This window comes from Xiphophorus maculatus, chromosome 16 (genome assembly GCF_002775205.1).
Source record: "Xiphophorus maculatus strain JP 163 A chromosome 16, X_maculatus-5.0-male, whole genome shotgun sequence".
Lineage (NCBI taxonomy): Eukaryota > Metazoa > Chordata > Actinopteri > Cyprinodontiformes > Poeciliidae > Xiphophorus > Xiphophorus maculatus.
In genome coordinates this window covers 17,631,374-17,654,525 of record NC_036458.1, presented here as the reverse complement: position 1 = coordinate 17,654,525, position 23,152 = coordinate 17,631,374, and the positions used below count along the sequence as shown (strand labels likewise).

The window sequence follows — 23,152 nt, the reverse complement described above, 5'->3', positions numbered from 1 at the left end:
ACAATTGCAAGGTAGGTCTCTACCAGTTTTGTGTATCTGGAGACTTAAGTGTGCATGGCTTGGGAATATCTGCGAGATCAAACAGTCTGTAAAAGTTCTGCTTCTGTTCTGTCAATTAAATGTGTCCATTGGCTGCTTTACAAACACTTTTTAAAGTTAGGCTTCCTTTAGGTAGTTTTGAGGTCTCGTTGAAATCGTTTTCACTTTCCTGCCATCTTCGCTCATCCAGTCATTTTCATTTCGGTTTATCCATCTTTTGATTCCTCCTGTGTCTGAGCTTCCGTTCAGAATTTGGCCAGGTGCTCACGCAAATGAATGAAAATCTGGGGATGCAAATGCAACGGCTGTGAGTGTGTGTACTTGATCTTTTGTTTTGTCCAGAGTGGCCCGCGGTAGTTACACACATATCCTGTCTGCAAGGGCGGGGCGTGGATGTGAAGGCAGGACGGGAAAAGGGGGTTTGGTGCATGAATTCTTGACTTGTTTTCTCTCTCTGTGACCTTCTACTCATTCACAGATTAAAAAAAACAAACTGGAATCCTTCTTTCTCCGAGAGTGGGTTCTTTGTTAATTGTTACATTTAAGTGAATCCTAAAGGATTCACTTAAATTGAAAATTATACCATATTGGAACTACTTTTAGAAAGCAGCAAACATGGCAGGTTTTGAGTGCTGATGAAAACGTCCACCTATCTTAACCTGGCCTAAGTTTTTCAGGTTTAAAAACACGGGAATGCACATGGATATGCTTTTAACAGTGTTTCAAAATACTAAATGTTTGTCTTGCATCCCTGTGCGTGTGTGTGAACACAGCCCGGGTCTCCAGGAGAGGAAGGGAGGGAGGTGAAGAAAACAGTTTTACTGCCAGCATTGTTCCACAATCACATCCCTCCGTCACAGCTTCTCTCTCTCTCTCCATATAATCTTCTGCATATTCGTTCCTCTCCAATAATATTTCTCCTATCCTCCGCTATGTTTTTATCACATTTCGTTGTGAAGTGTTTTTCCTGCAGTGATCGGCCTGCCTCCTGCTGATTGACGCCGGTTGCAAGATCTTACGAAAAGAGCATACACAGCATACCCTACACACACACACACACGCACACAAGCGGTCATACATGTAGTGAGAAACAGGAACAGGGAAGGTGGGGGTTGCTTCCGGTCTGGCTGTAGATCTCTGATCTCTGTGTAGGATTTTTATGTGTGCATTTCAGTGAGTGGGCCTGGTATGCATACATGTGGAAGACATGCAGTGGCTGTGAGACTTTAGCCTTATGGCTCCCACATGATGAAAGAGTCTCAGTATTAACAAACAACACAGGTGAATGCTGCACATTCTCAGCCACATGTCAACAGGAACAAGCAAAACTTACAGAGCGCATAAAGGAAAGCTTGTCACTAGAAATGTACCAAACATGTCAGATTTAACAATCTGCTACAAGTCAACATGTAAGCAATTTTGGTTTTCAGCTCTATATTTAACTTATATACACTGTAATGTCAAAACCTTGAGACAGCTGTGTTCAAAACACACTGCCTGTGTGTTTTGACCATATTTTCATGTCAATTTTTAAAATATGAATAAATTAGCCCTAAAATTTTCTGGGCTAGTTGTCCTGTTAGCTCAGTGTTCATGCTTGAAAGCAGTTCAAAGCATTTTACGTCAGGAAATTGCAAAGGTGGCTTTTGATATAGAAAGACACAACAATCTACATTTTGCCCCAGACGAGACACTGTATTCAGAAACCCCCTTTCCTGCAGTTTTACTGGATATACAATTGCTTTATTGTTTCGGCCAGGTCTCCAACAATAGCAGGTAACTGATATGTGTCCACAGTGATGTAGAAATATAACCTTCGTATATATATATTTGCACGAGTGTATAATGTCTAATATTTGCCACGCCTTTATCTGCAGGTTACCTTACACCAGGCATAAGAGTTAAACCAGTTCCTACCACTCCCAAATACGTGTATATGTTTGTGGGGGTAAGTGGAGAAAATGGGATCACCTTGTTGGCTAAACAAGTGCCAGCTTTGGAGGTATTTGTCTGTTTATGTGTGGACTTTTTGTTGCGTCTGTGCAATGTTGAAATGATCAACAAGTGAGCAGGACGCTTAGACGGGACAGAGATCAAATATATTTACAAAGAGACAAAAATAATGACAAAAGAAAAATAAGCTTTAAACTCAATTTTGGAAAAATCCAAATGAAGTAAGAAGACAAGAGAATTCATTGTTGATAATCTACTAAACATAAAGAGTCTATTGATTTTTCCACATCAGCCTCAACAACATCGCATCACTTAGCATAAAGGATGAAAACTGATTAGTTTGAGTTATCGCTCCTGGCCATCATTGGTGTAGGACAGTAGACGGCTTCACTAAAAATCTTCCAGCGGTACTTTCTTCGGCTTCTGATACTTTGGCGTAAACAATTCAAATTGAGAAGATTTGCTTGGACATGTTAAAATATTGTACTAGATAAATAAAAATAACTCTGAGATGCCACAAATATGAGACGTACTATATACAGATGTATGATAAATTTGAGTCACTGCTTTGAATTTCCATGACTACAGAAGCATTCATCCAATCATAGCATTACTTTTTTTCACGCTATGCGATGCATACACTCTATCTGTGCTGGAGAAAATTCACTAAATTCTGCATCCTTAATGCTTGAAGAGACTCACAGCATCTAATACACTTTATGTTTAATTTTGTGAAAAAAATATTTCACCGTCAAGGCACAGTCACGTAACATCAATCTTCATCTCTAGATGGACAGTAGATCTGTTAATATGAGAATTAGTATGAAACAAGATGGCACTCTCGCTGAAAATTCTACAATGTTTGATCTTGACACACACACACACATGCACCAAACGCAACGGGTTCACATTGGAAGTGATAAAAACACTTGGAAAAATATAACTTCATGTTTCTCAAAATCCTCTTCATTTCTTCATGTTTAGATCCACAAAACATCTGTTTATGTCAACCAATATTCATGATAAAATATGAACATGTAGGTTATGCATGTAACCAGTGTCCTCTTTCTGTTGGTAAACTTTGTACACAACTGTAGGAATTGTAACCTCACAATGCCAACTTGAGCCATTGAGATTATTTGGGAGGCTCCTCCCTCTCCATTGAGTTGGGTAATGGTGTACTTTATGTGATCTTTTATCCACTTTTACTGACCTGACATGCAAGCGACTTCCATATGACTTTCCTGTCCGATAGGTCCTGAGCTGAAAACCTTTTGAGGAAAACCTTTGAACTTGTTTATACCCTGCTAACAACCTGCAACTTTCTCTTCCATGTTTAGCATAGCAATGTAATGCCAAAATAAGAGTAGCCTAGCTAAAAATTAAACCTGTTCATTTCATTTACTGGCAAAGACAGTTAAAGAAAAAGAAAGAAAATATATTTTTTTCTTCTATGGGTCCTACATAATAATAGAGAAAGGAAGGAGGGTTCCCAATATGTCTAGCAATTGTAGCTAAGTGGTCTCAACACCCATGCCTCAACGCCTGCAAATACTTTCCTGTTAGGCACAGATACACATGATGGCTGCAGAGTGCGTTTCACCGCGTTGCATGTGAAAGCGACCCTTGCTTACACAAAGTTCAGCGTGCCGTGTAGGCGTCTGCGTTGGGGCGAGCATGTGGACAAAATCCTCCCTGTTTTTTGGGATGGAGGATGACTGTTTTGTAGTCACAGGCGCCTGAGAATAATGGGAAACAGTGTGACAGCATCTTAACTTGTGGCCTTTCCAGTTTTATTCTTAACCCAAAGGTTCAAGCTATATTGCATCTGTTTTTTAAAGTGCCAGTAAATTCAGAAATAACTACTGCAGAAACTCTTTGCGTGTTAAGACTTCACACTTGCAAGCCCGGGCAGCACTTGAGCTAATGTTTTTTAACAACATTTGCCCAGCCAACTGTGTGGTTCTCACTTCATTTTTGCTACAACCTTCAATTTCAAATTGTTTACATCATGCCAAGCCATTTGCACTCATGCTCACTGTGACTCTGGTCGGGAAAAATGCATGGAATTATGAGTGGGGCATTGAGCTATGACAATGCCCTCTTCATTGCCTTGTGGCCGTTCTAACTAACCATCTCCTTATGACCAGCTGAATAGAATACCTTTCTCAGCACAACGGCTGTCTTGGTCCATGTCAAACAGATAATTGGTCATTTGATGGCAGCAGGTCAGAGGTAAAAATGCCTCATATATGTGAGAGCTGCTGAATTTTTAGGCATATGTTGATCGTCTCAACATCAACTATGTGGAAGGCTGATATGTTGGCAGGAGTACTCCATCACAATGCCACAAGAAAAAAATTTGAACGTTTAATTACATATTCAATTATTGTTGGCCAATAAAACATTCAAAGAGATTTTCCAGCTCTTGTGATTTCTGTGTTAGTTGTTCCTTTAACAAACTTTTTTTTTCAAACAATGTTTAATGTTTGCACTACATATCAATAGATTGGCATATTATGTGCTTTCATTTAGCTGCTCAATTTCTCTTGGCTTTGAGCATTAAAATCCCTCAGTCTTGCTAATCCCATTCTGATCATTCAACATAGTTAACGCTGGACAGAGATTTGCCAGCTTTTCCCCTCTTTTATTATGAATGCACAGCTATGATCATCTGGTGCTGATTGTGGCTTTGTGTTTAGTAAACAAACCATTTCTGCTATGAACAAGAATGACGAAGGAACTGCCAGAAGACATGTTTGTGCATTGGCTGGTGATGTGTATCAGCAAAAAGCAGACCGCGATTGATGTCGTAGAACAGATATGAACAATTTTAAAAAGACCAAATCCATGTTTAAATGTTGGTTGCTTTGCTTTATCGTGATTGCACTTTGAAAGAATGCCAACCCTTTGTCCTATAAATGACGCGCCTCAACAGAACTTTTATTAAAATGTCCATGGCAGCCCGCCCACAGGGAATTGGGCCGGCGTTTCTATTCAAACGAAACACTGAGCGCAATTTAAACACCACATCAATAGAAAGGAGTCCTTCCCAGGTAAACAAGAATAAAAGAAAAATGCAAACAAAGAAGTCAAACACAGTGAAGTGAACTGCTTCCAACACAGAATCAGGAATTGACAGAAGAAGCAAAGGATTACAAAATATTAAGATTACAGTGTCAAACCAAAACATTCAATTAACATTTTAAAAATCTTAGACGAGAGAGCAAAACAGGGTGGTGCATGTTTATAAACTAAAAGGAAAAGTTGCAGTCTACCTATGTCTAATTTTCCCCCACTATATTTTACTTCTTGTCATTTTTTCTTTAGCAGATAAAGGAAAACTGGCCAAGGTTAATGTGAAAAATCTAAAGCTAAATTTAGGTTGACACTGAGGAAAGAAAGCTATTAGAGCCTGCAAGAGACTTAAAACTACAATGGAGGTTAACTTTTCATAAATTAAATTATAGTGTTTGCAGATTCTGCATTGCTCACTGATTTACTTGGGTGTATGCGCAGTACGCTCAAGTGTATAGGAGGCTTTAAATTGCTGTGTTTTCATTATTAATGTATTGCTCTTTCTTTACTTAGTCCTGTTCCCCACATGGAACAGATAAATTCAGTTAAATGGACTGATCTTGTTTCCTGGTATTTAATCAGACGCTGGCATTCAAGCCTTCAGCTTCAGCGACACCTTGTCAGATCCTTCAATTGCCATGGCAGTTCTCTGTTATTTCTCCCAAGTTCTGTGTCTGTATGTGCTCTCTCCCAAGTAACCATATTGTCCTCAATAAGCATCCTCCATCATGACTGCGTTTCTCTTATCTGTTGGTGACTCAAACGCTTTGAGTCTCTGTTTTGACCTCAGAGCTGGATGTGACTGAGCTCAAGGTATTTTGCAAAAAAGACTGGGGTAAAAAAATTGTGATTGTATCTGTAAAATATCTTAAAAGACATGAGGAAGACCTGCCCTGCAGAAAAAGGTGGTTCAGGTAATCTGATGACAATATATTTAGTTTTAAAAAGAGTTTAAAAAAAAAGACTTAAAACCATGTATATTTTTTGATCCACTTCACAATAGAGTACTGCTTTGTGGTGACCCACATCATAAAATCCACTGTCAAATAATAGCTTTATGGGTGTAACGTGGCAAAATGTGAAAAAAACATCAAGGGTATGAATCCTTCTGCAAGGCACACTGTGCAGGATTACTATCATATTCCATTTCCTCCTTCCCCAGATCCTGCACTCTTTCTGAACCTTCCTACCCTGCTTCTGACTTTCCATCCCCTTTTCATCTCTTTAATTTCCTCTTGTCTGCCTCTAACTGAACGTCTCTCTTCCTCCCGTCCCAGCCCTTTCTCTTTCCACATGTGAGGAAACACTTTCCCCACAAAACCTCAAATACAATCACGCACACACACAAATTCATTTCCTAGAGTCACGCAGTTAAAGCAGAACTACTGCTTGGTTAAGCCATCATTGGATTGTGTCCTCGTATACCGCCGTTACGCACTCACGCACAGCTCCCGAGCCCAGATCCAACCAGAGACCACACCCTGCTTTAGGTCTCAAGCCCTCCCACACGCGCTCGCGACAGCCGGGGTCAGAGAGCGCGAGCCTATTGGACTTTTTTGGGGGGTCTGTTTTTGAGGAGGGGGCTTCGAGTGAAGATTCCTGCTGTGTGTAGTTTTCTTTCTCTAACACGTCTATTTCCTTCTTTTCTGGAAACTTCACACATATTTGCTTCCTGCACGTCCCAAACTCGGTGAGTAAACTTAAAATTGGTTATGTTTGGTTCACTGAAATGTTGAGCCAACTTTTGCGTGCAATTCTCAGTTTATTCAGATATAAAGTTGAGTTTTTCCATTTCTGTGAGAGAAACCTGCGCCCCAAACTTAGTGATCCATCTATTTTGGAAAGATTTATTGACATGTTTTGACTCTTGAAAAGTCCCTTTCTGTCGCATTTCGCCCGCGGATATTTTTGCCTAGCTCGTAACTGAGGCGCTCAAGATGAAAGGGGCGTTGTCAGTGAGTGTGTGTCTTTTAGGGAAACGTAGCTCAAAGTGAATGAATGTTTGGTGCGTTGGGAAGGAAAGCTTTTTTTTTTCTCTTAAGTTGATGCAGGAAATTTGCAGGTTCCACAGCAACTCAAAGTGGCAGACGTTTCGCTTTTTTTTTTTTTTTAGTTTAATCAAAAATAGTTCATTTTCAAACTTTCTAAGTTTATTCTTATGACACTTTTAAAACATTGTTTTGCCCAAAGTATCCACAATTGAAATAATCAATAACGCAATCAGAAAATATAAACTACAGTAGAATAACTGCAAAATACACCAGGATACAATAACTCTTAAAACAACACGATGATGCACAATAAAATAAATATGAATTAATTTCATTCATTATTTTAGGGGCTTGTTAAGTAAGATGCCAGTTTAACTCCGGCGGTTAATGCCCTACTCATGACTAGTGACTAGTGAAATTATCACAAGCAAAAAAAAGTTATATAAAAGACCCATATATAATGGAGTTGCTTTTGCAATGTGCCCCAATGCATAACAGTGCAGTCTTACACTTTGTATGTGTCAGTCCATCGCTATTGCAGTCTCCCGTTACGTAGGGCGCCCTCTTGTGGATAAAACTACCAATATGTATTTGAGACAAAGGGGGGGGGGGACACTTATTTAATTTGGAGAGATAGGCTCTGTTATATGTTGTTGACATAAACCAAGATGAAATTCTCATACAATAACATTGACTAAATTGAGCATGATTTACACGAATCCAATCAAGTTTTTGAGACAGTGAGACAGTAGTTTTCCCTCTGTTTTGTTAACACAAAGTAGTTTATTGTTTGTTACTGTTATAATGACATTATTTATAATATTTCTTTATTGTTAATAGGATTTTGAAACAGAAAAATTTAATGAACAACTGAATTTAGTAGCAGAATGTCATTCCTTTATACTATTCTGCTAATCACAGACTACACTCATCTAACAAGCAGAGGAGTAACTGATGGGGTACCTGCAATGAACTGCAGGTAAAAAAGATGGGTGGGATGTCCTTCATGTCTCCTTTCCACTGAGCTGTACATCAACTTTATGGTTAGGGAAGATGTACTGATGTCACATTGACTTAGAGGCAGATAAACATCGCTACTTGTGATCAACACGAGACTTACTAGTGCCTTACATTTTCCGTCACACTAGAATGACGTATCTCTAAGCATCTGGGTTTTACCTTGTCTGTTCAGTGAGAGTTCAACTGGAAGTAACGCTCTCCTACATCGTAGTGTACTGAACCGCGCCGATCCGTGTTGTGCCACCCAGTAGAAATGAGTCGTTAGTTTTCTTCCCGTGGTTGTTTTTATTTTTTATGACTGGAAATATTCCAAACTGGCGACTTTGTCATTTTTGTGAGACTCTGAAAGGTGTAAGAGCCTTTTGGCCAGTTGGCCTGCAGTGCAGAGCAACAGGTGGGAGACAAAACTCTGGTCCCTCTGAAACCTTCTCCGGTATATCATTAGACAGACTTTAAAGTGAACTAATGGTTTGATTAAAAATTGGATTGATTCAAAACTATTTACCTTCTGATTGCTCACTGTCCTGACTTGTACCTTAATTTAAGTACAGTTGCAAATACATGCAGATATTTTGGAAATTTCAGTGTGCACTTCAGCAACTTATGTAGAAAAAAAGATTGCTCAATTTAGACCTGTTAACTCCAGATGTGCAGTTTCACACTGACACTGAACAGTGTTGGTTTACCTTTAAAATAAACAACTCAAGCTTTCCTTAGATGGAAGAATAACTCAAGCAACCAATGAACATCACCTCAAAATCCAGAAAAAAACACTTTACCCAACAGTTTAATTGCATTTGCATCTTATTAAATTAAGTAAGTGTTCAGTCCCAATTCTGTGGGTCATACTTGTTTTTTCTTAAACACTTTCTCCTTAGCCTCTGAACCAGACAGCTTCAAAATATGAGTCCAGTTCATCGTACTGTAACTGGTGCTCCTAGTGATCCCAACTTATGTGAGATAATTTAAAGCTTCACCTCTGTAGTTATGGACAGAGCTATCACCTGTCCCTTTATCATCATCACCCATAAGACGAGACATTGCATATTTCTTCCATCTCTGAATAATCGCTCTCAACAAGATTCTTACTCTCAAAGGCGTCCATTGTGGTGGGGGGTGTTGGCATGTGAGTGCATCTGATAAGAGAAAGGTGTGAATGTGACAAATAGGACATTAAACACCCAGGTATGTAGAAGGTTGTATCCTGGACTGACAGATATATAGCCTCTGAACAAGTGTAGAGCATTTAGGGGAAGAACAAAGGCAGACAACGGGGGGGATAATAAACAGGTGGAGATGGAGATGAAAGTAGAGTTCTTCTTTCTGTCTCACTATGCCATGTGAAAGTCATTACTCAAGGCTGTCAGATGAGGAATGTAGGGGAAAAAGACACAGGCACATAAAAGTCTTGTTGGCAATCGACATGAAGGAATTCCTATGTCAGAGGGAGGTCTAAGCAGAGGAGGAAAACAGTTGTGAGTATTTATGTGTGTGGATTGTTTTTCAGGCACCTTTGCAGCCATCAAGACTAACAGCTACATTACTCTAGTATTTACATATCTACGCCATGTAAAATATTTTAGCGCTTTAAAAAGACTGTTTTATTTACGTGCATATACAGACGCATCGCATATTGCTGGCTATTGTTGCATAACATCTCGTTGCTTGTACTTGTGACAGTGAAATGACAATAAAGTTGAATTCTATTCTATTCTATTCTAAATTAAAAAAGAACTTTGGCTGTACTTGTCTTTTAGAGTGACACGGTTGATTCTTAATCAGCTGTTAATCTGTTCAGTCACTGCATGCTAGCTGTTTGTGGCGTTGGCTCTTGCATGCATGGTGCCGTAGGCCAGTGACTCCTTCTGCTGCCCTCCAACCAATTCAAATGCAGGAACTTATCTGAGGCTCTGGGTTGGGATAAAATGTGGTGCATTGCCATTTAAATCTACATCCTCTTTGAAATGCCACCCTGAGCAACGGCCTGTATGGTTTATATCAAAAATTGCCACTGACTGTTAGTATTTACATATAGCTCATTTCTTTGTAATGTATTAGTAAATAAATAAGCTTTGATTAAATTTCCCTAATTTTGTAATAAGAAATAATTAACAATATGAAAACAAAGAGAAACCTTTAGATTAATAATCAATCCTGTATGGCTTGGTTGGTTCTTAAAAATTCTCTGTTAATACTTGATCAATTGAAGTATTAATTGGTTATACTTCTCGATTTTTTATACTTCGTCCAGTACTGTCTGGAAGCTGGAGCCTAAAGGTTAAAGGTCTTGTTTACGGTTTATTGTATGAAGATTAAACATTAAAGATCAAGAAGTAAACCAGTTGTCCTTACTGAAAATAAACGAGGAGCGGAGTGAGGTTTCTGTTGAGGCTACATCCAGAAAAAGAAAATAAATGGAAAGCCAAAGTGTTTTTCCCATCGCTCTGTTGCACATTAGGACTTCTTAAAAAGTGGTAAAATACCATTAAAGATCGTACATCTAGAGGCATTACAGGCATTTTTTACCACTAAGTTTTCACATATTTTATTTATATATGTAATCTCAATCATAAAATTAAACATGGAGACTCCTTTTTTCTACATTTATAGTACTAATGAAGTCTGGATATGTATGGCAAGGCAAGTATGAAAATAATGACTTTCTATGTCTGGATACATGTGTAAAAAATAAAAATGAATTTGGAAAAATATTTTGATATTTAGACTTCATACATTACAATAAACTTTTGCAATCACACTTCATATATGAAGAAATATGAAGCACTGATGTGCTAGAACCTAGAGTTGTGAAATCTGCAATTCCTAAACAAATTGAAAGAAGGTTCTTCACTTAACTAAGCTTCTCTTTTAATATGGCACAATCAAGTTGACATATTACGGAAAATTTGGTCTAGAAATTGGGCCTATCCTGTGGTCACATCCTCTGGACGGACTGTTAAATCTTTGTCCAGAGAAAAGTACGTGTTTTACCATCTGTCATGCAGTTCAGAAAACCTTTTCCTCTAAGAAGAAGAGGAATATAAGAGCACTTATATGCCTCTTCTTCTCCGATAGTGGACTATTCCATGTAAAAGTGTTCGAAATTACACACATTAAACCGCTTTTATCTATAACTCTGCAGCTCTGTGTGTGTGTATGCTTTCTTGCGAGCTTTTGTGTGTACTTCCAATCTAATCTGTATTAGCTTGTCAGAGATGGGAAGTGCCTTTTATATTTTATCTAACAATGCACCATGGCTGCTGATGTTATAAAAATGTACTGATGAAGATGAAAAATTGCACAGGTTATGTCTGAGAAAAAAACTGTTGAAATTGTAACCTTAATCTGGGGAAATATTTTTCAATTTTAATAATGTTTCCACTTTAGCTGTATAATAGCCATTGCACCCTTCTTTGCTCTGCCAGTGGATTCTAACGTTTAGAATTATCTCTGTGTGGCATAAAGGTGAAACACTGTGGAGCAGTCTTGGAGCTGACTTGGAGTAACTGAGATTGATCAGTTGTACCTACGACTTGACAGCTCAGTTATAGTCCCAGTGAGTTCAGATGACAAAGTCAGCCCAGCAGGTAAATAACAAAGCAGCTTAATTATCTCAGAAACTTGTGTTTAACAGAAAGTGTGGTTCAGCACAGCCCACAGATTATAGCGTACTGTCACATTCTTGCGGTCACAGCTCGCTGCCTTGCTCTTTTGGATGTTGTAGTAGTTGCTGACTGTAACTCTGGTACTGTGTGTGTTATGGCCCTCAGAACTCTGAAGATTGTCACGTTTCTACTCATAATAACAATTCTGCTATTATTGTCGATAAAATTGCTAAATAGTAATAATACTTTTATATCTAATGAGCATGCCTTACCTGCAAAGACTAAAAAAGAAAACAAAAAACATGAGTGACCGGTTCTTGAGCCGGTGAATGAATGGTCATTTTCTTTCAAGTAGTCTCATGTTTGTTTCATTACTTTTATTCTTTAATAATAATAATAATAATAATAATAATAATAATAATAATAATAATAATAATAATAATATTACCATTAATGATTGATTCTGTAAGTGATTACTTCCAACATAATTGTTTCAGTTTTAATGTGTTGCAATGCTCAGACTAAATGTATTTTTTTATAACACATTAATTGCATCTCCTTCTATAAAGCATGCTGCCAAATCTCATTTAGCAAAAGAACTTACCGTTGATAGACGCGATCCGATTAGTTGTGTTTAACGAGACTGACGTTTTTAAATCGTAATCACAGTTAAGTAGTCAACTACTCCGTTAAACGGTTCACTGTTTATGAGTTATTTTCCTTTTCTACACATATAAATGTGTTTTTTTCTAGTTGGAGAGTAGTAATCTCTAGTGTATCTCTGCTGAACTGCATTTTATGAAGTTATATAATTTTTAGTTACCCTACAATTTACAAAAATCTAAATTAGATTTATATTTCCCTTGATGGAAATTTTCACACTCCGTTGTTTGGCAACAGTTTGGATTAAACAACTTGGATATTTTTTAGTTTCCAAATTATTTATTGCTACCTAATAATCCTTAAAGTAATACAAATATCCTTTTAAAAAAAACCCTTTATGTTAAATTGACCTAAAAGTTTGAAATCCACAAACATTGAATATAAAGCAAAAAAATTCAAAAGAATAACTTGAATGTATTTAAGGCTATATGCAAAACAGTTGTGGTGGGGTTTTTAAAAAAAAATAATTTAAAAAAAGTTAAAAGAGAAAAATATTTTTTTGATCTTTTTATACCCCAGTCACTCATTTACATAGCAGGAGTGAGAGGAACACAGAGGAAGGACAGAGACAGGAAGAGTGGGACACTGAGAGAGATGGGGGAGTGAGACTCAGCAGCCCAGTTAAGTCTGTGGCTTTGTGTTTTATGAAAGGAGTAAAAAAAAAAGGACTTTAAAAGTCAGCATTTTCCACCAGGCAAGAGAATCCGCCGACATGCTCTCTCTCTCTCACACACACACACACACACCCACACACACACGTCAACTTGTACTCAAATACTGAGTCCCCCAGCCTCCTATTATAAGGCTGAGTGGAGAGGAGGAATGGCTGCATGTGTGCCTGCTTGTAGTTGCATGTGTTAGTGCGTTCAGTTGGTGGTTGAAGTTTATCTGTCTCTGTGGTTCTTTATATTTGGCTCCAAAAAGTCAGAGTTTCCAAACATCACATACAGCAACACTGTCTCATCCAGTACAAAATAAGCTCAGAAATTGTGCTGAAGTTAAAGTGACTTCCATTATAATTTATAATTTATGTTTGTCCCTTTCTTATTTCAGCTACACAACTTTATTGGCTAAATGTAGAGTGGGTTTTGTAATTCAAAAGCTCTTTAAATAAGATATAATTCCACTTTTGTAACCCACGCCCCCCTTCGGTATCAAGCCCCCCCATATGCCCCCCGAAAAAATTTTATTACAGGGAAAAGACTAGCCTGCAGAAATCAGCACACATGAATCAAATGAATGGCTCATTATCAGCCATTAGATTCAAGTGCATTGGATTAGGAATTGATTTAAAGTTCCACTCCAGTGGCTCATTAACACTGGGATTGGCCTGTGATGTAAAACATGGAGGACAGTGGCAATTCAGGATTAACATGGTACATTTCAGTCCAAAGTGATTAATTTTGAATTAATGACCAAACTATACAAAAATTGCTCAGCATCACCATGACACTTGAAAATGGGAGGTCAGACATTTGTTTTTGTGTCATACAAATAGGACTTGGCATTTAAAGTTTACATTCTTAACATTTACATAATCATGCCAAGTCATTGACAGGCTTTGATGTCCACTCCACTCTATGTTGGTTATGCTGTTGAATCATCCAAACTCCTTCTTTTTTGGTCGTTTATTTTGATTCTTGGTAAACCAAAAATGTGTGTGTGTTTACACTTGTAATGTCCTTCTCCCTACCCTCCAATGGAAATCGTTTTCGTCTCTTCCTGCCTCCTCTCTTTTCCTCCCCTGTTCCCTGACAATGACATAGCTGTTACAGATGCAACTGTGTTCGTGTAAAAGCTTTCCACCAAAGAATTTACCTGCTGCTTAGGTAAGCTTTGGAGGCCAATGGTGTAGTTATTTAGTTTGTTCTTTAGCTTGTCAGATTCGTGTGACGCCATCAGGCTTTTAAGGAAATTAGGCTCAAACCAGAGTTTGTGGTACCCAGAGTGGTAGTTTATGAATTAGGACAGTTGCCCAGGCAGCATTAGAAAAGGGCAGGGGGCAAGCAAACTCAAGATAAAACTATAACTTATCTCTCAGTTGCATTTTGTATTGCTTTTATACCTGTGCTGCCAATTGGGAGTTGTCACCTTATACTTGCTGCTGCTGGAAAAAACGACGATTTTACATGCTTTGTGCTGAAGTGCAATGCACTTTTTCCTGACCCAGAATGGAATGCTTTCCTCTTTTTTTAATTGGTTTGGGGACATCAGAAGGAGGGGCATTTGCTATTCATGACAGAACTGGAACATCTGGCTCCAGACAAAGGAAATGAGATAAAGAATTAAGTTAATAAAATGTAGAGCTTTGTAGCCTTCTATTCTTGAATTATTCCCATATGAAAACACACATATAAAATAGCCCATCGCTCATTACCAATGCTGTTGATTCCCCCCAATTCAAAGTGGGAGGTCCTATTCCACGCCACATCCCACAGCCACATGCACGACTGGCACACAAATACGACGGTTGGCTTCCTGTTGGCGGAGAGAGGTTGTTTTTATTGTAGCTCTATTTTGGCAGACGAGACTAATTCCACTACTGTCTGGCTCTGTGTTTTTGAGTGTGTGTCTGAGTTTCACACATGTGCCTTTAATTTTGTTTGGGTCGCTGCCTCCACAGCTTCCAAGTGTTATTGGGAGGCTGTTCCTGACGTCAGATTGTGTAAACTTGTCCGGCATAATTGACAGAGTTTGATGTGAGACACAATACACAGAAGACAGACAGTAGTTGTGATCGTTATATTTATGAGGTGCTTAATATACAGCCATGTAATGTTTTTAACCCACCTATACGCTTAAAGCTATTCCAAAACAAGCTGATACAACATCGACTGGAGACGGAGCGACTGGTTCCCTTCCTCCTTCCCACCTCCTTCTCTGCTCCCCCACTCATTCACAGGATTTACACAATACCTATGAAGAAATGTCTTCTGGACCAGAGTTTCTTAAATTTACAGATGGAATGAATCAACAGGTTTGCCTTGGCACATCTCTCCTTAGCGCTCACGTAGCAGACCTCACTTCATTTAAGCCACCTGCCTCTGACTTCCCAGAGGATCCATCACTCTGCGTTTCTGAGGTCTGAGGCCGGGGTCCAGATATTATCTTTACACCCGTCTTATCAATCAAATTCTCTTAAATACCAGATCTCTCTGTGCTAAAGCTCTATTAATTAATGATTTCATCACTGAGCATAATATTGATGTTATGTTTCTGACAGAAACATGGTTGAATGACAATAATGAACCGATCGTACTAATAGAATCTGCGCCTCCTAACTACAATTTCTTAAGTGAGAATAGAAAACATAAAAAGGAGGAGGCGTGGCTTCAATATTTAAGAATCCTATAAATAGTAGTAAAATTTCTTTGGGTCACTTCACCTCTTTTGAGTACCTTGGAATTGAGGTTAAAGGCCACAAACGAACTTTGACACTAACTTTATACAAAAGTCCAGCATACGTGGACAATTTCTTTACTAACTTGAATGAGCTTCTATCTCTCATATGTATTGATTATGATTGTTTAATAATTGTTGGTAATTTCAACATTCATGTTGACAACTCCCAAGACAGAGGGGCAAAGAAAGCTCTCTAATATTTTAGAGAATGTTGGTCTAACACAACATGTCAAACAAGCAACACACACTAAAGGACACACACTGGACCTGGTTATCAGTAAGGGTGTGAATATTTCCAATCTCTCTGTAACTGATGTCGCCCTGTCGGATCACTTCGCTGTTATCTTTGAAAGTTCTTTATCCTTTAACCCACTTGGACAAACAGCAACCATCACAAAATGTTCTCTCACTGAAAACACAGCAGAAACTTTTAATCAAATCTACTCTTCTTCCTCACCCTTAAGCTGTAATGGCGTAGATAAGTTGGTAAATGATTTTCAGTCTAAAGTCTCAGATATTATTGATTCCATTGCCCCAATTAAAATGAAGGTTTTGTCTGGTAAAAAGAAATCTCCATGGAGGAATGCACAAACAGTTAGATCTGCAAGACAACTCTGCCGTAGGGCAGAACGAAAATGGCGTAAAACTCAACTTCACGTTTATTATGACATCTATAAAGAAAGAAAGAAAGGTTTTCATGCTCACCACAGCACAGAAACTGCCCTAGTAAATTTGTTCAATGACACCCATATAAATACGGACTGTGGGAGAACCACAGTGCTGGTTCTGTTGGACATTTTGCTGAATCGACTGGAGAGTTGGGTCGGACTCTCCAGTCTAGTGCTAAACTGGTTTGAATCTTACATAAAGAACAGGGATTTCTTTGTTTCAATTGGAAACGTCTCATCAAAGAGATCAAAGGTCACATGTGGGGTACCCCAAGGTTCAATCCTAGGACCCCTCTTATTCAATATTTATGTGCTCCCACTAGCTCAGGTTATAACAGGAAATAATATTAGCTACCACAACTATGCAGATGACACATAGCTCTACATTACGAAGTCACCAGGTGACTCAGAGCCCATCCAATCACTGAACAGATGCTTAGAACAGATAAATGTGTGGATGTGCCAAAACTTTCTCCAGCTGAACAGAAACAAAACTGAAGTTATTATTTTTGGACCTAAAGAGGAACGATCTAGAGTCAAAGAACAGCTTCAGTTATTACAACTAAAAACCAGTGATCAGCCCGAAACCTGGGAGTAGTGATGGACTCTGACCTGAACCTCCAGAGCCACATAAAGACAGTTACAAAGTCGGCCTTCTATCACCTGAAGAACATTTCCAGGATTAAAGGACTAATGTCTCAGCCAGATCTAGAGAAACTCATCCATGCATTCATCTTCAGTCGTATTGATTATTGCAACAGCGTCTTCACAGGTCTGTCCAACAAATCAATCAAACAGCTGCAGCTGATCCAGAATGCTGCTGCTCGCGTTCTCACTAAAACCAGGAAGATAGAGCACATAACACCAGTTTTAAAGTCCCTACACTGGCTCCCTGTAGTCCAAAGAATAGACTTTAAAATACTGTTGTTAGTTTATAAATCACTGAACGGCTTAGCACCACAATACATTAAAGATCTGCTGTTGTTGTATCAACCTTCCAGACCTCTCAGGTCTTCCGGTTCTGGTCTGCTCTGCATCCCCAGAACCAGAACCAAACGAGGAGAAGCAGCTTACAGCATCTATGCACCACAAATTCGAAACAAACTTCCAGAAAACTGTAAAACAGCTGGAACACTGACTTTTTTAAAATCTCGACTAAAAACCCACCTGTTTAGGATTGTATTTGAAACGTAATCAATTACAAATTTATTGATGGACCTTGACTTAATGTCATGTTTTGATTGTTGATTCTATCTTGCATTGTGTTTCTGTGTTTGATATGAGGTAAAGCACGTTGAAATGCCTTGCTGCTGAAATGTGCTATACAGATAAAATTTGATTTGATTTGATTTGATTTAAAGGAATGCTATAAAATTGACCAAAGTTAGTGAATATACTTGTCCAAAATAGGAACTGTCCAGTGAGGAACTGTCCTCACTGGACAGGAAAGACTGGATGAAATATTATTCCCAACAGATATGAACATAAACAGCTCCTCTGCAGAGCTCAGCCCCTTTCAGTAGCTTCATTTATAAGGTCACTTGTCTGGCACAAATTTAACAACATAAATGACAGATCTCTTATTTGGTTACATAATCAGTTCATGATTAAATAAATGCAGTGAATCTCAGCATTGTTCATACCATAATCAGATTTAGTTAATACTCTACTCAGTAATCTGAGGAAAATATGATCTAATTAGCATTACAGCAATCAAAGCCTTCTTATAATTGCTGACCAGCTTTTTGCCTCGCAACATAGCTTTATTCTGTCAGTCATACAGCTAGAGACGGCTCCTGTCACTCTGACACTTTCTGTGACGTGTTATATAGGAATTATAGAAACAGCACTTCTTCAGTTTTGAAACCGAAACTTTTTAAATCCTTGGTACAACTTGGCCTGTGTCAATGCTCAACACTGGACTTCTAAAAGGTGTTCAGATCAGTATCACATTTTCCCAGAGGTTATAGATAGATAGCTTTCAAGTAGGGATGCACTGATAAATTGGCCACGAGTTCTTTAATTTTGGGAGATTGGCCAATGCTTACATGTGAAGATAATATTATCCACTGAGTTTTTTTTGCTCCGTCATCAGAGAGGGTGGACTGACAGATCCACCCACCAGGTCATGTCTGCACATTTGCAGCTAATAATACTAAGGCCTCTGTTGCCAACTCGCCAATTTTCTTGCTATAAGTAGCAACATTTCAGACAAAAAAATTGGTATTGGCAGGTCAAAAACCCAGGACTCCTTATACTATAAGGAGGAGCTGTTTAAAATTTACCACAAGCAATGTAGGGGACACAGAAAATGTGGAAAAGACATTATGTAACTTTTATGTAAGAGTAATACCTGTGGAGGGTTCACAAACATATGAAGTTTAATGGTTGCACTGTGACAAATTGTATTAATGCTACATTACTATAATATATTATAAGAATATAATAAGATAGTTTAAGCTTCAGTACAGCTATAGCTTCTTGCATGGATTAAAAGGAAATAAAAGTAGAGAATTTATATCCAAATGACTGATGATGACACATGTGTTATGCTGATTTCTATAGCCAAATGCTGTGGTCTTTTACTTTTGTTATAATGACACAGATACCGAGGGGACTCTTCAAGGAACAAACGGAAGAATAATCTGTGATTTGAAACTACACGTTGTCTGCACTTCATTTATAATTTGTAGATTCAATTTGACTGAGTTTAAGAGTTGTTCTGCATATACATTTCATACTGTTGTCCACCGTAGTACAGAATTGTGTATCTAGAGTTTTTGCTTCTGTCAACAAGTCATTGTCTGAATTAAAGCCTTGAAATAAACACTCCCACTCTACAGATGTATATACTAACAAGCTTAGCATCTCAGACACAGGCTCAGAAGCAGACACAACACAAACATTTCTCTGTAATTTCAAGGGAGACTTTGAGACGACAATTTTTTTGTTTTTTTTTGTTTTAGTACCACAGCATTTTTCTCAGAAGTTTGCAAAAGCTGAATGTTGGGAATTGGCTCCAGATGTGTTGAAAGCTATGCACATTAATGCTACTTTCTTCACCTCTCATTTAGTTTAAAGTTAGCACACATAAAAAGACATAATGGTTGAATTTATTCTTATCTGTTGCCTGTAAGAAAAATCTAAATTCCTTTCAGGAGTTTCTCATGAATTTTTGTGAAAGTGGTCTACAGTGAGAATCTATATTTCACAGTAATTGTTCATATAACTACAGAAATGTATCTTTACAGGGGTTTTTTTCACCTCTGACAGATTTTGATCCAGTCTTCACCCTCATCCAGCAGCCCAGCCTGTGTGCCCTAAAGCACAAGCATTCAGAAGTAGCCCTACCCGAAGCATCAACATACATCTTACAGTTTCCAGCCAGTGAAGAACCAACCAGCTCCTGCAACAATCAGCTGGAAACCAAGGAGACGGACACTGTGCACTAGAGCGTCAGACTAACAGGGGAGCCATGTTGATCATCTTAGCCTTCATCATCCTCTTTCACCTGGCTTCAGCCATCCTGCTGTTTGTTGCTACAATTCACAATGTAAGCACAGTCTAATGATCTATATATGTCTTCCACACGCAGCGTTTCAAGATATGCTTTTTAATCTTGTCAACCTATCCCTCCCTGATAAAGGCATGGTGGGTGGTGGGGCCATCTACCAGTCATGAAGTAATCTATGCCGACTTGTGGTACTCCTGTAACAGCACCTGCTACCCCGTGGTGAACAGTCACTCTACCGAAGGTGATAATATAAAATACTAACTCTGTGTTCCTAACACATGTTTGAGCTGTTTGAATTTAAAGCTCATTTTCACTTTTTTTCCCCCTCAGTTTATCTACAGGCAGTTCAGGCTGCGATCATCCTGGCAACCATTTTGTGCTGCGTCAGCTTCTTTGTCTTCATGCTTCAGCTGTTCAGCATCAAACAGGGAGAGAGATTCATTTTCACAGCTATTATCCAGTTGCTTGCCTGTACGTAAAACACACGTGCTATCCCTTTACCCATGTGATGTTGTCGACTGCAATTTGCTACCACTGTTGGGTATTGCTACCACATAAAACCAGAAGTGGGATAAGATCCACTTCTTGCCACTAAATGAAATCTAGTACAGTCAGTAAATATGCATGATAAATTTATAGAATGGAATCCACTTGTGTGAAATGTATTATTTAGTATTCAGTGTGAATACCTTATCAATGCACATGCAGTTGTGCAAAATGTTAAGATGTATAGAATAATTCTGGAAAAAACGGACATTTGCTGTTAATCTTAAATAAAAAGCAACACGATGTGTTATTAGATTCTTAAAAAAGCAATCTGAGTACTATTTTACACTTCGAAACTACATACTTGATTTTCCTGCAGTAAATCTGTACACTCATAAATGCATCATGAACATTCACTGAAGTCCCTGCTAGCTGACTTGTAACTTTTACTTTTTGTCTCTTCCTTCCAGCTCTATGTGTGATGACCTCTGCGTCCATCTACACAGCTCAGCATGAGAACTTCCATGCAGCCAGTCTCAAATCTGGCTCCTACGGTTCCTCTTACATCGTGGCATGGGTTAGCTTTCCCATGACTCTCATCAGCGGCCTTATGTACCTAGTGCTCAGGAAACGTAAATAGATGTGACAGGCAAGCAACAACATAGATAGGATTTTTGGATGTTCATGCATAACAACAAAGGGGCATTTTCACATTTTCTCTCCATCAGGTTTTTAGTATTTACATCTGGAACTTAAATCCATGTCAGCAGCTTTTCCTAACACATTGTTTTCTTTATTTGCTCTTTTGCCAACCAATTCCAACAATTTTCACAAAAAGAAAAGTGTAAAAATTTCTTTGACTGTGACGAAAGGATTTACCAAAGGGCCCATATTTTCCAATAAATTGCAACATTTTTGTGTACATATTTGAAGTGTATGTTTAATTCAGTTTAGGTTTTAGCAGTAGAAATAAATAATATATATTACTCAAAGCATAAAAGAAGTGTAGTGAAGTCATAGCGAAAGTGTCACATGTAGGATTTTGACGCTTGGTTTGTATTCTTTTTATGCTAATTTGTGATTTCTTAAAGAAAGATGGACCAGTGATGTAATGTGTTATTTGGGATTATAATTGAACGAAACAGACAAACTTGAAATATGAATGAAGATTTTCTTTGTTACTGACTTTTGTCATAGCTTCTCTGAAAAGCTATTTGTTGTTCTAAACCACTGTTTGTCATGTATTTTTAGATACTGAAGATGTTTGAAGTAAGAAACGTTTGTCGGTTCTTCCCTTCTGGTCAAGCTATTTCCCTTTCAGAACAATATATTTCATTTATGCTTATTAACCGATAAATGTATCAAGCTTGGGCTTGATGTTTATGTTTGAACATTCAAAGCAAGCAATTGGAAATTTCTTGAAAATGTTCAAATTGGCCGTCAGTGATTTATTGTGCTAATTTGTAATAGAAAAACTGGATGGAGTTTAGACCACATAGTCTAGGGAAGACTAGAATAAAGAGGACTGGGAGAATGGACATGCAAATGATTATGCTCTGCTGTCTCTAGCTGATACTTGAAAATGGATGGAACAATATGTTGTAGGGCAAGAATGTGAATTCATTTTGTTTCATTTCTACACATTTGTTAAAATTACAGCAAATCTCAACACTGAACAAAATTTTTATTTTTATTTTTCAACTAAAAATCATAAACCTTAATTAATCAGATGTCTTACTGGTACCAAATTTGACCTGCCTTTGCCATGAATTGTCTCTCATTAGAACCACCATAAAAACACACAATTTCGTTCACCAGAAAAAGCTTTTTGAAGTATTAACTTGCGTTGCATTTCATATTGTTATATTTAACTTTTTAAGAGCTTATGTTAAACACAATTGTCGGTGTATAGAGTTTTCTTTTTCTGTTTCCTGTACATGTGTAGTGCTGCAGAGCACTGTTTGCTGTTTTTATTCCGGTTTGTTTGTCATGTGGTTGTTTTTGACCTCAGTTGCAACATCTCTCTATTGGACATCATGTTGTGTTTTTATGTATCACATAAAACTCTACTGACACCCAGTGGACAGTTTGGGAACTGCAACATTGTTTTTAAGGATACAGATATTTGCCCTTTCATCTTTTGAATATAAATTTTAATAAATGTTAATATTAATTCATATTACGTATTGATATGTTTGTTGTTCTCTGCTTTCCTGACTTTGGTTTGAACACCTGACCTACATTAAAACTACAAGCAAAAATGGGAAAATGGAGGCAGGATTACAATTTTTCATTAGGCAATAAGCAATCTGAATAAACAATGATCACATGTGGGGTTCCTTAAGGCTCTGTTCTTGGACTTATTTTATTCTGTATCTGTAAACTTAGTAGTGTAACAACATCTCTTACCATTACCCAATGCTGATGACAAGTTTCTATATTTCATAATTATTATAAATAATTGTTTGATCCTGTATTCCTTTATTTGCACTTTTTTGTGAGGTGACCTTAAGTTTTAGAAAGGCACCCTCAAATAATAGAATGCTTATTTCTGTTTCACACAGTCAGATTCTCCTACAGCTACAGTAATAATTGCGACCATAACACCATTGAGTGGAATTTCCTACAGTCCTATTTGAAAAAAAGAAGTCTCAATGAGACAATGTAGACAATCCCAGAATCCCAGGTGCACTTATGCATTAAATCGAAAGTAATAGTGACCAAACAAAGACG

General features: G+C 38.0%; 1 protein-coding gene across 2 annotated transcripts; it reads left to right on the top strand.

Annotated features, from left to right (window-relative positions):
• The first annotated feature begins 6,469 nt into the window (after positions 1-6,469).
• emp2 (epithelial membrane protein 2) lies at positions 6,470-22,409 on the top strand. 2 transcript variants are annotated; one of them, XM_005809158.2, is made up of 5 exons: positions 6,470-6,760; positions 19,693-19,972; positions 20,066-20,174; positions 20,264-20,404; positions 20,890-22,409. In XM_005809158.2, exons 2-5 carry the CDS (start codon positions 19,895-19,897, stop codon positions 21,057-21,059), a joined length of 498 nt encoding a protein of 165 aa, XP_005809215.1. In that variant the 5' UTR covers positions 6,470-6,760; positions 19,693-19,894; the 3' UTR covers positions 21,060-22,409. The 2 variants fall into 2 exon arrangements, with proteins under 2 accessions (XP_005809215.1, XP_023204197.1); XM_023348429.1 differs by having other exon boundaries at positions 19,671-19,972.
• Positions 22,410-23,152: the final 743 nt, after the last annotated feature.